Here is a 16,230-nt window from a genome sequence, read left to right as displayed (position 1 = left end):
CCTATCACTTTCGTTCGTTTCGAAACAGGTGGGAAACAATACGCGAGCGTGTGGAAAACGCACACAAAAGGCACAAATGAAGACAACGGCCAAGTTGAGGTATTAATGATGGTGTATTTTTTTTTCTTTTCCTAAAGCAGGGATTGTTTTCAACCACAGAGGCAGCGGTGAGCTGTGACTTACAGAGAATTCAGTGTCAGGTTTGACACCAGGGTGGAAGAAACTGAATTAGCGCACTTTTATTGAATCTCTACAGTTTAATCGTAACTGTAGCTTAGATCGTAACTCGTTACATGTCCTCTGGGTTACATAAAGAGATTACATATATAAAAAAAAAAACAAGTAACCATAATCAACCCAGATTACATTTGAAATTAAAAGAGTCCCAGATGCGTTGTAGGAGCTTGGCTGATCTGAGTCAAAGGTAAGAAATCAAAGGTTCGATATATACCCTGTCAGGTTATTTCTATTGTGCTTATTTTTCTTTGCAGATTTTCATTTAAAATGGAGGGTGAATATCTACTGTAAGTGTAAAAACAGCAGCAACAAAAAGAAGAACTAAAGGTTTTTAAGGGTGATTTTGATACGAGCCACAGTGTCTGCACGCTGCGTTTTAATTGCATTGGAAATTATGCCATGTCCACATTTCATGTCATTTTTACATGGTGAGTTTTGTGCACGTCTAACCCAACTTTCCCTCAACATCAGTTAACACTTTTGAGCCCAAATCATCTCAGCGGAAATTAAAATAATCGAATCCTTTCACCTTCTTAGGAAGTCACCCAGAAAAGTATTCTTATAGAGAGAATACTTTTTTCCATTTGATAAATATACAGCAAATTGGAAGCATTGTTCAAAAGATAAATGATTGATACATGTTTATGACGACACAGTGGTTCTGTTTCTTTAAGATGATCAGAAGTGACAAAGTCTTCTCTTCTCTTTTTACCAGTTTAATTTCAACCTGAGTAATGTCGACTCAACTGCAGCCGTGCGACTAATTCTCCTTTCCACCTCTGGTTCAAACCCGTCCGGCTCACAACAATGATCTACAACACCGAGGGCACAGCTACTTTGTCACTGGCTGTAGACCAAAGCGGTACATATTTGACCACAGGAAGCATGTAAAAACACTGGAGTTACAGCACCACAACAGAAACACGAGAGATCACAAGTTGCCCGTAACTAAGTGCCAGCTGAGACGTCCCAAACCCCAGGACAACCGTTAGCCTGTGAGGAGCACTGTGTTAAACAAAAGCTTACGAAAATATACACTGATATTTTCTTAGAGGTAAGACATACAGTTTATAAATAGAATAGCATTTGGATTATTCTGATAAAGAATTGCATGGATACATACATTTTACATATTTGCATAATGCTATTAGAATTGATTCAAAGTGAATTTCACACAGGCCAGATTTAGGCCGTCTTTGTGAGCAACTTCGCCCACTCACGCATCCGTACACGCTCGCAAAACACACACACACACACACACACACATATTGTAACTATGGCTGTAACATCATAACTCCAACAACTACTGATACTTTATCTATAACCAAATCTTCAAATTTGCGGAAAGACAGGACCGCAAAAGTCACCTGCTGGATGGAATGAAAATACACTCTTGTTGGCCTATCACGGCACTTATCACACTGAAGCGGTTTGTGTTATCACAGTTGGCTCGCTTAATGAAAATGTGGACATTAACCAAGCTGCATCACGACGATTCAAGATACAATACTGTCATTGCCTTTAAAAAAAAAAAAAAACAACCAAAAAACAACAATTCAAACTGAAAATAAACCAAAGTCAGAGTAGAGGCTAATCTGTTGTGATAGTCTTGAGGTTTTTGGCACCGACAGCTCAGCCATGCCAAGACGCAGACCTCAAGGAGCCCAACTGATGACCTATGGTGTCCACTACAGTACTGAGGAGAAAAAAATGCTCAGTTAAAGTGCTCGTTGTTCTAACTGTGTTATACACACACAACATTGCACTTCAGGAAATCGAGTGGTTTGGGTTTGGAAGGTAAGAGATAGTGACAGGTTTTCAACAAGTTTCTGTTCATATCTACATTACAGAGGAGTAAAAAAAACAACAACAACAACACGAAATTAAGATTTTCCCAACACAAGGAATGCATGTAAAACGCTTTACAATGATTACTATCAGAAAACAAACAAATCAAACACCGATTAAGATGAAAACTTAGCAACAGAATTAATAAACAGTATAGATGGTGCGTACGAAATGTCTTTGGGTTTCAGTTAGTTGTTGTTTTCTTTGGTTGTCACAGTAACCAGTTGCTTGGCAGCTTTGGCAATGTCATAGGCGCACTGAATGACCTGCTGAGTGACCAGCTGAATGTCCGGCGGGCAAGGAATGTGCTCTGCGGCCTTCTGGCACTCTCCATGGAGCCGGCTGGCACTTGAGGTCAGCAGATAGAGAGAGCTTCGTACCGTTTCGGAGGACGGTCTCTGTTGGACGGAAGAGGAGGGATGGAGAAAGTTTGATAAGGCCGGAACAAGACAGTATCCATAAAAAAAATTTTTTTAAAAATCATTGGTCTGTAGGCACACTGGCATTGGATGTCTTTGCGAGTGAAAATATAACAAAGCAGTCCAGTAAATGCTAAACACAACCACGTAATCCAATGGAGTGGGACCTACCCATATGGAACAGCCATTCTAGATTCCCTTAGGCTGTTTTCAGACAAACAAATCTGCTAATTACTTGAGGGATGGAAACCAAGCTGCTTACCTTGGGAAACAGGGCGGCCATCTCTGTCACAGCCATGCAGATCTTTTCAGAGCAAGGCAGGAAGCTGTGGGAGATGGAAACAACATCCTGAATGGGAAGTCAACATCTCCCTTTGTGGTGTATGGAAACAGTTCAATTCATTCCATTTGTTTTCTTTATATGACACCATTTTCCCTTTTAATGAAGCTAAAAAATCAAATAAAAAGCTCTGTGAAGTAATATTGCCGGTGACACCAGTACAAAGTACAAAGCCTGAACAATCAAATTTACATTTACAGTTGAATTCATCTGCCTTTGTACTGCCTGCCTTATTTCATAATTAACTTTTCAGTCTAGCAAGCCGTGATCATTCAAGGGGAGATTCATCTTCCTTTTACCTAACCTACTATACGTGGATCACATTTCCTTGATGGTGTCACTAAACATGCAGGAAGGTGGCGCGGCATACAAGAGCCGCTCAGCTTGAGTGAAAAGGCATTCAGTTGTTAGACAACACAGCTGTTGATGTTACTAAATAAACAGCACCTATTACTCAAAGAGATCTTGAAACAAGGAAAAATGAATAAATGCTCAGGCTGTTAGTCTGAAGCAGTTTCATCTGACTTAAGTGACCTTACGGGGCAATAATCAAGCTGTGAAAGCCCGCATTGTGCCAGCAGCACCTCGGTGTCAGTTCACAGCATCCTATTAATACTTTAGTGTTATCAACCTTCTCGGCCACGGCCATGTTTATCCTAAAACAAATGCCTTGGATCTCGTACAACAATTTGGTTTGTAGAAACTAAGTACTTTAAGGTACAAATACTTAAAGGAGGTTTATAAAAACTACTTGGGCTGCTGCAGCATCACGTGAAATGTCTTAAAAAAAAAGACGCGGCAGGATTCAGAAGCATCTCCAATGTCAATTAATTCATTTAGTGATCATCATTGCATTAAAACAAAGGGAAACCATTTCTCACATCATGAGAACAGCAATGGAAAAATCAGGCACGGATGTGAGACTGTAAAAACACTATAAATCAAGACATGTATGAAAACATGTAACCACTTAATCACTGTGGGATTGGAAGGTCCGAGGGGAAATGTAATGTGGCGTTTGTTTCCCGTCAGCTGCATTAATAGACTCAAGAACAACCCCCAGAAGGCCCATGGTTTCTAGGACACAGGGACAGACACGGGTGATTCCTAGTTTTCAACTAGATGAGACAGACTGCATCCACCTTGGAACTTTGCGTTTACTAGCTAGCTGACTAGTATGAAAGCAGGCAGCATACTGTGCCCAGAGGATAACTAGTGAAAACCACTGACCTAGAAGCAGCAGAGCCACGCGTGCTCATTAAAAGGCCAGGCGATGGCTTTAATAGAAATAAATTTATCATACAGTTGAACCAAAACAGCGGCTGTTAATTGTGAAGGACGAACCACACGCTGTACCTTTCATGTTTGGTCTCCTGGGCAGCTCTGAGAAGCTCCTGTATGTTCTTGGTGATCTGCTCCGTCTTACAGATGACATCCTCAGTGCAAGGCAGAGTGGCATCTTCTTCACCTTCCTCCTCTGGTTCCACGGCTTCAGAGGCTGTAAAACGGCTTCTGCACAATGGAAAAAAAAAAAAAAAACGAGTATTGTTTTACTTACAGTAGTGTGTGGATATATCTACAGTTCAAGTGCAAGAACAAGTCGATGATAAGAGATTAATCAAGTGTCCATCCAAATGCTTTAGCAGGCAACTGTATATTATCTTTGGGCCGGCAGGTGCTAGTCGATCACACTTTCTTAACACTTGTACGATACATCCTCTCAGCATCAACACTGCGATGTAGACGTGGAATAGTCACAGTGCGAGGCCTCAGCTGTCAGGTGAGGTAAATTAATTCAAACTCGTCAAGCTACTACAACTTTGCTGCAAGATACAAATGAAAAACTGTATTTTCACTGTATGTTTAAGTCTGAAACTCACAGAGAGTTGATGCGGCGCTTCATTTCTTGTGTGTATGACATGCAACCCCTTGCACAGCAGAAATCAGCAAAACAGCCGAAAAACAAGCTGATGCAATATTTGGATGCCAAAGGGAAGCCGACTGGGGGAATTGAGCGCATTTATTCATACAAGCAAGAGCAGGAGCCTTCTGTTTGATGAGATAAATATCTCTAACTGAAAGAAACCAAACAGCTGCGAAGAACTCCCTCTACATATTTGATCTAGAAAAATCATTTCCGATGTATCACTTTGAAGAGCAGATCAACCTTTTTTTAATGTAATTCTAAACCCTTGCCCCAAAAAACGTAGGACGTTAACTCAAACGCTCTTACTTACCCAGTTTCCTCCAGTTCAGAGTGGTTTGGTGTAGTGTCGTAGTCATTCTCCAGCATTGTACTCTGTCCTCCCAGACTACAGCCCTAAAGGGATATCAGTGGATCGGCACGTATCAAACACTGCATGTACCCTGCATATGATCACCACACACTTATCAGAGAAAATGTAGGAGCATTTAAAGTAGAATCATGCATTTCTGACTCGGACTCGTTTCCTTTCAAATTAAATGCAGAAGAAAAAGTAGGCCGTGGTATAAAACGCTTGGAGTGCAATGGATGTGATTAGTAGATGCAAAGAAAATCCTAATGGAAACTGAGGATTCTGTCATCAGTGACCACCACTAATAAGCAGCACATTGGAAGGAGCCATTCTACTTTTCACGGGGATGGGACACTGCTGCAGCCTGGTCAGTTCAAACAGCTTTGGTGCAACATTTCATCATCACTTCTTATGTTTGCTCGAGAGAGAGAGAGAGAGAAGCTGGTGTCGTTCAGATGACTGAACTGGAGCGGGGGCACTGCGGTGCATGCATGCAGGCAGGCAATACTGATAAAAAAGCAGCTCAAAGACACAGGTCAGGAGAGAGAAGGCTGTGGGGTCAAGCAGGAGGACAGTTTTCGCCGTCCCGTGGCTTCCTCTGAGCCAAGGGGACTTTCAGTACTTAACCCTTCGAGATCTCTCATCCGACGACCAGGACAGGGGGGAGGGGAAGGTAGGGAGGGAGGAGGCAGCTGTCCCCAAAGGACCCCTACCAATCTAGAAAGGGGTCAAACCGAGTTGAGCATACTCTACGGAGGTGCAGTAAATGACTGAATGAATAAATAAATTTTAAAAAAATCAACACCAGCCCCAAGCCAGGCACCTTCATTCTGAACAATCATGAGCATGAACATTGATGGCTCTGTGCTTACATTGGTAGGGAAGGGTTGTAAAATGACTCCGTCGTCATGGCGAGCCGTTTCGACTCTGTGAGAGAACTGCCTGGGAGCGGAGCCCGTCTCATACATGGACATGGCGCGGCCCCCACGGGCTGGATGTCGCCCAAAGGGCCCCTGGGGGTGCTGCTGTCCGCTGGGGGTTTGCCATCGCAGTGTTGTGTTTTCAGTCTGCAGGCAGCTCAGCTGTGGACAGAAAAACATCTTTCAGTTCAGCCCAAGCTCACATAACAGAGAAGATTAAAGATAAGCCTCCAGGTGAGAGGCAGTTCCGCTGGTGGAGTTCACCTTCATCTCAGTTTTGTTTCTGGCATCTCCTCGTGACCTTTCTCAAGGTTTCAAACGGTTTGTTTCCTTGACGAAAGAAACGCTGACACTGTTTGTTGACAGAAACACTTGAAGCACAACCCCCCTGCCCTTATTTATAGAAAAAGCACTGAAGGGGTCAAATAGTAATAAATAGTAATAATAAAAAGTCAGAAACATGGCTTTCCCACTTTCTTTTAAGGGATAAATGCGGTGTTGTTAACCGTTTGGTCCCTTTATTTAAAGCTGGCTGACGTCTCAGGGTTAAAGCTTTGGTTGGTACCAGAGGGGTGATGACAGTAAGACAACTTTGGTCAGAAAAGGCAGTTATGGAGTAAATAAACCAGCAGGAGGAGACAGTACACTGTGTTAATAATTAGCCAAGCATGGAGAGAAAGACACTAGGTTTTGGAGAAATGTGAGGAAAACTCCTGAAATGTTGCCTGTACAAAAGACCCACAATGTCTTTTTTCCAATATACTACTATATTTTCTAAGCGTGCACATTTAGTCTAACAGTTGTTAGCAAAGATTTATCACATACAGTACATCTGCTGAATACGTTATAGATTCTGGACAAAGACCCTCCCATAATGGACTAAAAACTGTTGGAAATAATGATACCACGATCTCCCTGTGTGGTGACGTTTTGTCGAAGCTAAACCTCGGATGAAGAAAAATCCAGAAACACCCCCTTCAAGTGCAAACTCAAGCAGCAGATGCAGTTTATAACATCTAATGTACTACCACAGCACTACCACAGTCCTCCAGCACAGTGTGCTTTAAGCACAAACCCAAGCATGTTTAACATGTTTTTCTATTGCTGATCATTGCCAAATGAAATCAAACTACTCTTTCCTTTTTTGTTCTCACACAACAGGAAAGAAAAGAGCAGATAAATATTCAGATTTCATTTGTCGCCCCAATTACAAACGATGGTTCAGATGTGATATTTTGGTCATGTGGTGTTCCATATATCACAGGCTTAGCTTTTAGCACAAATGTCATCATTATCATTTAATGTATGTATTTTTTTCCTCTGGACACATCTTGGGGTACGAGTGTTTTTTGGCGTTTTCATGACGAAACGTGAAGAAATTTCTAGATTTAGACTATTCAAGAAGGAGCATTTGCACTCTAAACATCACCATACGAGGAAGGATTATTTCTTATGTCTTCATGTTTTAAGTCATCAATTAGTGTATATTGCTACATCGTCAGATGCATCATTGCCTGGTACAGGCATCTGAGGGCAAACCAGACATAATTAACCAAATCAAATGAGTAAAGGCTTTGCTAGGGACACTATGGAGTCAAACAGCTAAAGTGTCGTTGTATTGCCATAAAATCAACTGTATTACAGACTCTACCCCCCACAAGCAAAGTAGAAAGTAGAGAGAATGGCAAAAACAAACCACAAAAAGAAAGAGAGGGGGGAAAAAAAAGCACCAACAGCAGGATTTTTGTATTTTTCTGAATTACCCCGATTATGTTTCCAGACAGAGACGGCGCTGTTGAATTGAGTCACCAACACTGGGGTCTTGGCAGACATCTTTACAAAAGGGAGACTTTCTCCAGCAAATAAAACAGTAAAAACATCCATCTTTGACAAACAATGGGGCTATTTGGGAAATATAAAGAACAAGTAAGCGCCTGGGGGAGGTGATTTGCCTGCAACTAAGTTAGAGATTAAATAGTCGTGGTTGTTTTTCATAACATAGTTCTGGATGTGTCACGGATCCAATTCAGTAGCTATTCTGTCATGATGAATACTTGCATTTGTAGGCCCAGTGATCCCCTCAAACTCCAGCACAAATCGCTGCCACATTAAGCTGTGAGCAACAGATGATTATGCAGCCTCATGATAATGAATCAGTATGCCATCTGTGGTGTCTGTGTTTGTGAACTGGTGCTTCCGCCCTTTGACATGGGAACCGACTCGAATGGTCACTATAAATCAGTGAAAAGAGTTGGTAAATTCTCAGTGCCTACGTCAGCATTAGCATACCAAAGGGGACTTTTTCAGTAATGCTGGCACATGTACACTTCAGGAAATAAAATGGGGACTTTACAACAGCAAGAGAAGCAGCTTTTGTGCTGGCTGAGCAACATGTTAAAAAAGGGAAAAAAAATAATCATCTGGATGTCCTTGTAGGTCTTCGTTTGACACGATCCCGAATTTCCTGGTCGGCCCGGCAACTTATCCATAAAGTTTATTCAGTGCAACTTAGATAAGATAAGGAACTTCAACAGCATTCGTTTCCAACCGTACCAGTTTTGAGCTTGTTGTTTGGTTCATATTTAGTACAACAGAAGATACAAAAATGCTTAAGAAAAATGATCTTTCTGTTATTTTACTTTGAGTGCTTTCACCTGGCTGGTATACAGTCAGATGAAGTCAAGACCAAAGTGACCTCTAATCATGATCATCTTGAAATAAACCCATAATTCCATTTAACTGAAGCGGTATAAACAGGGCGCAGTGCACATTATTGCGTGTAATGAAACCAACCTTGCTCTGCATCAATCGTAGCTCCTCACTAAGATGACAGTTGACTTTGAGAAGCTGCTGGATTTTGGCTTCTGATGCAGTCAGGGCACTCTTCACCTCCATGAACTCCTGAACTGTGATTGGTCCATCAGACAGGTCAGAAGACTCTGAGCTCTGAAGAAAAAAATAAATAAATAGATGAGCAGAAAAGTATTAACGGGACCAATCTGAAAAGTCGAGAGGGATGTTGAATCTTGAAGGAAGAACAGGTTCCGCTAAAATGTTTTTACCTTGGTCCTTCCATCATTGCAGCTGTCCCCGCACGTGGCCTCTTGCGCTGGATCTTCATCCGATGCCACGCTGTCATAATCTGGCTGGTCGTTGTCCTGGCTCTCGCTGTTACGATGATTGTCTATTCCCTGAAGGATCAGCTCCACGTTCTCTGATGGTGGACCACAAGATCCAAAGAGCAGAGATCAAACATGAGCGTAGCTACAGGCATGATGTTTGCATCAAAAACGTTACCAAACCACAAATACTTTTCTTTTAATGGATCCAAAGCTCAGGCGTTACCATTCTTGTTGCCACAAACAATCCTAATTGAGTACGCACATGAAAGAAGACTTTGCTATAAGCTGGAGGAAGCCCGGTTTCTCACTATCAAACCCAAATTCACACGTTTAACTGTGGCATGAGGCTGCTCCCATATAGTCAATATTTGCATTGCACAAATACTGACTTTCTGTGTCCCATTTGCAGCAACCAGCCTAGAGCTGCTTTTTTAAAAATATGCCAATTATAACAACTTTGACTCTTTAGTTAAATAACTAAAACTAAAATACACAAACAAATAATTCGACACAAACATCTCATCGTACCTTTCGGGCTGTCGCAGGAATTCCCCCACTGCCTCCGTTTAGCGTCCGTTAAAATATCAATGACCAGGGTGGCAAACTCATGTGCGCTAAACCTTGCCAATTTTTGACGACCCTGCGAAAGCAAATGTGCAAAAGCACGCAGGATCAGCCATCGAACCCGAACTACTGACACAATGAACTGACGTCTGACCCGGGAGGCGCCGCCACTTGCCTGGTTTCTGGTAGATGAGTACTCGGGATTGACTGGCAGAAAAGGCACAACAGTGGTGTCTGTTACGAGCGTGCTGTGGTTCTGAGTGGCCAACCAGACTGTGAAAAGAAGAGTGAAAACGGAAAGCAACACATCACAGTAAACACACATTAATGCTCAAGCTTGAGAAGGTTCACTATGCAGTGTAGTTTTTAGAATCATTGGATTTCTACCTGCATCGGTTTCCCTTCTGTCCACTTCATCATAAACATCCATGGCAAGTTCTTCAAACTGATGGTTGCTTAACTACGATAAAAAAAATTTAAAAACGCAGATGTATTGGCGAAGTTTTAGAACATCTGAGCAGCGAGCGAATGACGGGATACACACTTAAAGTCACAGAAAAAAAAACAAAGAGGCTCACCGACTGCAGTTTCTTCTTTGCAGCCTTTGCAAACTCTGACAAATCCAGACTGCTTAGAGATTTAAAAAAAAAAAAAAAACAAATTAATTATTTTTCCTGCTGAAAACATATCGACGCCAACAAGGAGGCGGCAAAAGACACAAAGTTACTTACTTATTCCTTATCCATCCAATGCAGCAATGGGGCAAAAATAGGATTGTCACTCTACAGTGAAAATCTGTCGTGCTTTACAACAACATACATGTTTCACTAACTTACAGGGAGCCTGCAGTATCATTTGGTTGGATTTTTCTTTCCACTGAAAGACCCGAACTTTTGAAAACACGGTACAGAGCTATGACAACAGCTTTAAGAATAATCATTACCTGTCTGCCATCTGAGGAATGATGAAGTGTTGCCCGTTTCTGTGATCTGTAACACAACAAGGAGATATTTCCAGAGTGATTTCCAGAGGCACGCAACATGCACCGGCTTTTCTTCATGCACCCGCACACACTTACCTGGTCTTCTACCGCAAAGGTAAAACGTTAACCTGTCAGTGAGCTCATACTGTATCTCCACTAGCCTCTCTGCCAGCTCCTGATGTCCTGCTTGTCTGCAAAGATTACAGATAAAAAGGAAAATTCACAAACTACGGCTAAAGTGCCCGAGATGCAATACATCCAAAGCCTCATAATTTAAAAAAGAAAACCAGACATATTTAGAGCTGGGAGTTTGTTTAACTACTTTATTGAAGCTTTAAAAACAAATGCATCAAATAGAAATAGAAAGTGTTTGGTGGAGATGGCAGCCACTCGTGCAGACAGCGCCGGGCTTCTGAAATCAATTTTCATCACTTTGATCACAGACACAAGGCGAAACCTTTCATTTAATAATTCATAACATAACGATTTCACTTCTATTTTATCCACTGGGTCTTCAGTCAAACTTTTTCCAAACTCATCAATCTGAGGACATAATGACAATGAGGGTCTGTCTCTTGAGTTCATTGTTGTGCAAAGCATGTTAAATATTTCAGTCATGCCAACTCGAAACAAGGCTTTTGTCCACTTTCCAACTTAGTTATTGGTTTCTTTCAGAACAATGGGAAGCTTTTCCCACTGAATGCGAGGAATACACGCATTTTGCTTTTCTAAGAGCGTGTCTTAATCTTCGTAGGATGTGAATGGTTTCCTGTTGCACAATGAACTGCTGTCTGCTAAAGCAACGCCTGCAGCTGCAGCACAGGCCGGTTTTCACAATAGTAAAAAGTGCTGCAAATGTGTTATATACGTTTTATACAGACCGCAGTGGCAACTTTTGGTGGCAACAAAAGATCCTTTAGAAAAGTAAATCAGTAAAATACTACCTTGCATAATCAATGGGGGTCTTTCCACTGGAGTCCAGAGCTCCGGGATCGGCTCCATAAACTGCCAACAGCTCTGCTTGCAGCACCTGACCTGCCTTTGCTGCTATATGCAGTGGGGTGTTTCCTTTCTCCTGATGTCCCCCCAGAAAAAAGAAATCAACAAAAAGTTTAACTTTAGCAGGACGGCAACTAAAACTAATTATTTTCTTTTTATTCCACACGACTTACAGGATGGAAGAAATTGGCCTGTGCGCCTAATGACAGGAGTCTGAGGCAGGTCTCCAGGTTCCCCGTCCGAACACTGGAATGGAGTTGCTGAAAGAAATTCAGAAAAGTAATCAGTTTGGATTCAGTGGTGAGGTTCATACTCCCAACATTCAACTCCCAACAGCCAGTCCAGCTTTGAGCTCGACTTTGGTCAGACTAACAATGTTTACACACTTATTATAAGAGCTCTGGTCTGACCAAACAATCCTTTCTTTTCCTTTTTTCCAAGTGTTACATGAGCATGTTCCCCGTGTCGGCTCCACTACAGACACTCAACCAGAACTGGGATATAATGTATTGAAATGATTCCAGAAATAATACATAGATTTTTAGAATATGTAGAACGGTCGCAGCTTTTTTGCCACCAGGCTCATAGCGAGGCGACGCTTTTCAATGTTCAGACTGCAATTTAGAAAATGAGGCTGGCAGACTGTCACGGTTGCAATGAAAGCAGTCGACCAACCTATAAATAGGGACAAACATTTCTGACACTAACAGGAATTGGACAGATCTGAAACCTAAAAAAAAGGAAAAACATCTCACCTTCTTTCATGACACTTTTACTTTGTGGGTGTGATCTGCCACTGCTGTCTCCAAAAATCTTATTCTACTGGGGGATGATCATTTCTGCATCTAATAGTGTTGTTGTATGAAAAACAGTAACAATACAATTTCTCACCTTGCTGAGGTCTTTTGCGGTTACGCTGTCATCCTCCCGACAAGGCATCCGATGGACGTACGCCAGCATCTGATACTTTGCCTTGATGAACTCGGTTTTGTTGGGACTGGAAATAACAAGAGAAGCTCACGTGTGATCAGAAGCCCTCAATATTTAGACCGTTTGAACCATTCTCAATCAATTGCCATCCTGTTCTTTACGATTCGTGTTCAACAAGGAATGACACTGCCTTGACAACCTATAGTGAAATCACACTCAATATGATAAAAAGAATGATCACATCTGAATGTTAGATGCGTAATTACTCCATTACAAAATAAATCATACCACCACAACACAGAAAGATTAGAAAATGTCTTGCAGAGACTTCATAAGGAAGCAGGCTGTTTCTAGCTGGGAACACATGTTGGTCTATCACTCCTCATGTGTCAGCTCTAATAATTGGGTTTTAACTAATAAACAACAGTCAACGCAGCAAGCTACCCCACGACAGGGCCTGAACTACCCGTCAGGGTCTAATTTTAGGCTGTTTCCGCCAATTGAAATGAACGCTTAGTTCCTGAGTGACTTAAAATGATCTCAGTTCCCTGAGGAGGTCTCGACAGTTCCTGTCTGCAGTCAAACGATTGAATGAGTTTGCTCCGACTGAGAGGGCAAAACTCAGCGTGGCCGTGTTCATGTGTGGCCGACTGTTTATCTTTACTCCTCCAGCCAGTTGCCAGAAGGACACAATATTTATACCTGGAAATGGAAGTGATTGAAATGCATCATATCTCTCTCTCTTCTGGAGAATATGCTAAAGTTTCAGAACAGAATCTAAAAGGATCACATGTTTTACTCACTAAAAAGAACTCGGCGTTTTTCAAATTTTCTAAATTGAACCAAGGAAAACACACTTTAGCGTCATCATTCAGGATATCAGCAAAATGATCACACTGGCAGGACATAATGTGCTGTGAAGACGCACTTTGCATTTATGTGGATAAATCATTTTCTGTAAGTCATCCGATTGAGTTATTTTTAGCTTTTTGACTCTTAGGCTTCAATGAGTCATGGTTATGGTGCAGATGTCCAAATATGCATCTTTGCTGACCTTAACTATCAATGGAGTCAGTGGAAGCTTTCCACAAAGTGCAAGTAAGCGTACCAAAATGAGCACCGACATAAAAATCCTTAAAAAACACTCACTGAACTCTGTCCTGAGGGTTGGCTTTGCGCTTCCCGCTCACTGATGAGGAAGGGTCCAGAAGGCTGTGTTCCCATATTGAATTAGCTCCATTACCATACAATGTCTGGACCATCTAGGACAAAAAATCACGTGTCAACCTTAACTGAAGCAAATCCATTCACACACACAAATGCATGCTCTCTCAGTTATGATCAGAAGACATGTTATTATCGAATGGATTCCACTCATTTGCATGTGGGTGATTGGTGTGCGGGGTTTTGTGCTCCTGTTCCCCCACCTGCAGCTGAGAGGGTGGCCATGGAGAATGATTCAGATGTCGGACTTGTGAGCTGTGTCGCCCAAGACCTCGATGGATGCTGCAGCACTCATCGCAGACCAACACACCCCTGTTAACGGAGGCCCAGCGTGGCTCTACAACACACATGCAATGTTTGTAAAACGGACAGCCTTACTTTGCCTTAAAAGTGACGTTACGCACAGCTTTAAACTGGAGCTTATAAATTCATTTTAAACCAGACAAGCACATTCAGTAACAAACAAGAACAGGTTAAATGCTCCCCTGTGTGATCGATATGCCCACACTTGATTACAAAAATAATTAATTCGTTGCGAGACATGACTTGTCATCAGTTAAACTGGCAAGATGATATAATGTTATGAATTCGCTCATTTATCTAATTAAGCTAGCTGGGCGTCACTATATGACCCTTAATTAATTCGAGCAAACAGTTTCAGGATCAAACAAGTAATGTGACTACACAGACACGACTTATGCTGAACCATTTCCACAAAAATAACATTTGCAGCTATTACAATTAGCCAAATCGCTAATTGCTAATGAGCTGCCACCGTTCCGTTAACGTTATCTCAGTTAGCTAACCGGACATAGCGATAAGTTGTGTAGTATGGGCTAGCTGGCTAGCTAGGCAGCTAACGTTAACGCTAGCTTGTTTGGCATCATACCCGGAGCGCTGCAATCAGCGCAGACTTCTCTGCTTCGCACTCGCTTTGACATCCCTCAACAGAAGTCCTCGGCGTCCAGGGAGAGCAAATATTTCTGATGCGCTTCAACACAAACACACAAAGGCGCGACAGGATATTCCGCCTCGGTAGGCAGGATTTAGCACTTCTACCAGGCAAAGGAGCTGTCTGTCTGCCCTCCTACTGTTGAACAAAGCGAAGTCTCATTCCAATATTCACTCAACCTCCTCAGCAACTCCTCGTCTGCTTCCTCCCTTGTTTCCTTCCAAATCCAACCTATTTTACGAAACGCGGCTCAAATCACCAACTGCAGTATGAATCTGGTGCTTCAGAAGGATAAAGATCCGGATCTGAGTGTGAATTAAATTAAATCACATGCTTCACTTGTCAAAGGGGAAGTTGTGTACGGCACTATTTTAATCTGGCAACCGAGATTTTCTTTGGAAATATCAGGCAGTGTTAAACAAATAAAAAAGATGAGATGATTACAATAGTTCTGCTCTTAAAATTTGAAGGATTAAATTCCGTTGACACATAGACTGCAGACTGGTGCCGAGTTGCACAGAAATGGATAATTCTGCATGGTCAGCCCTTTTATGTTGATACAATGATTTTGTTGATAAAATGTCTGCAACTTCAGAATAAAGTGTTACCTTTATCTTCATTATCTCGTACTTTCACCTATTTTCACTTGACAGTCACAATTGTTTGAGAGTAAATCTAAAAGTTAGATTTAACTACTCACACACACAGACACACACAGCATGGCTATCATAAAACTCTTTAGCAATATACTGCCCCATCTGGTTTGCACTTAGTGGGACCGTCATTTGTTTTTCAATAAGACATCTTGCCAAGACAAGCTATTTCTATGTAAGGGCCATTTGGCCAAGGCGAGTTTTTACTGAGTGCTGCGTCAGACCTGACCTGACCTGACCTAACCTAACCTGACCTAAACCTGTATCTAGGATGGTTTGGGGTGAGTTGGAGTACAAACTGAGGACGAAGCTGCTAACAAATGCCAAACTTAAAAAAGAAAACCTGAAGGTAACAACCTTGTGAGCTTGGTTGACTGAAAAGAAGAGAGTCTGAAGCTGTTATCAAAGACCTCCGCTTCTAAACTACAGAATACATTTTGATTTGTTTACACATTGACGCCTTACTGCGCCAATCCAAATATGTTATGTCAACGTTCTTATGTATCTTTGTGTCTATCTTTATGTATAAATCATCCGGTCCTACCCACATCTTAAAATCAGGTAAGTACAGCCTCAGATAAATTACAATATATATGACATATTACACCGTGTCATTATTTAGTGAGCAAAAACTAATCCAAAATGCAGAGGCAGTGTGTAAAAAAGTACTCCCTTACAGCTTCTATATGAGTAAAGAGGGTATGTAGCAGTCAGGTGCTGCTCAGGAAATATACTTGATTACTTTGATCGTCAGTAAGACTGAG

The 16,230-nt window shown here is 41.8% G+C and overlaps 1 protein-coding gene across 4 annotated transcripts; it reads right to left on the bottom strand.

The window, feature by feature from the left end:
• Positions 1 to 94: 94 nt before the first annotated feature.
• git2b (G protein-coupled receptor kinase interacting ArfGAP 2b) lies at positions 95 to 14,975 on the bottom strand. 4 transcript variants are annotated; one of them, XM_072371336.1, is made up of 20 exons: positions 14,751 to 14,975; positions 14,065 to 14,198; positions 13,787 to 13,899; positions 12,599 to 12,704; positions 11,881 to 11,967; positions 11,653 to 11,783; positions 10,805 to 10,899; positions 10,670 to 10,715; positions 10,305 to 10,356; positions 10,114 to 10,186; positions 9,902 to 9,999; positions 9,691 to 9,802; positions 9,103 to 9,254; positions 8,834 to 8,986; positions 5,993 to 6,202; positions 5,748 to 5,837; positions 5,082 to 5,164; positions 4,201 to 4,356; positions 2,767 to 2,830; positions 95 to 2,483 (listed from the first exon to the last, which is right to left on the bottom strand). In XM_072371336.1, the coding sequence occupies exons 1-20, from the start codon at positions 14,800 to 14,802 to the stop codon at positions 2,274 to 2,276; spliced, it is 2,217 nt and encodes a 738-aa protein (XP_072227437.1). In that variant the 5' UTR covers positions 14,803 to 14,975; the 3' UTR covers positions 95 to 2,273. The 4 variants fall into 4 exon arrangements, with proteins under 4 accessions (XP_072227437.1, XP_072227438.1, XP_072227439.1 ...); XM_072371337.1 differs by having other exon boundaries at positions 10,305 to 10,353; XM_072371338.1 differs by lacking the exon at positions 5,748 to 5,837 and having other exon boundaries at positions 14,751 to 14,974.
• Positions 14,976 to 16,230: the final 1,255 nt, after the last annotated feature.

The sequence above is a fragment of the Leuresthes tenuis genome, unplaced genomic scaffold (assembly GCF_036924035.1).
Source record: "Leuresthes tenuis unplaced genomic scaffold, fLeuTen1.0.hap1 SCAF_19, whole genome shotgun sequence".
NCBI lineage: Eukaryota > Metazoa > Chordata > Actinopteri > Atheriniformes > Atherinopsidae > Leuresthes > Leuresthes tenuis.
This window is presented reverse-complemented; position numbering and strand designations above follow the sequence as displayed.

Coding starts and splice junctions, on each gene's coding strand:
- git2b (XM_072371336.1), bottom strand. CDS start 14,802: ATGTCAAAGCGAGTGCGAAGCAGAGAAGTCTGCGCTGATTGCAGCGCT. Junction 13,900..14,064: donor GGCCACCCTCTCAGCTGCAG/GTGGGGGAACAG, acceptor TTTTTGTCCTAG/ATGGTCCAGACATTGTATGG. Junction 8,987..9,102: donor GCAATGATGGAAGGACCAAG/GTAAAAACATTT, acceptor TTTTTTCTTCAG/AGCTCAGAGTCTTCTGACCT.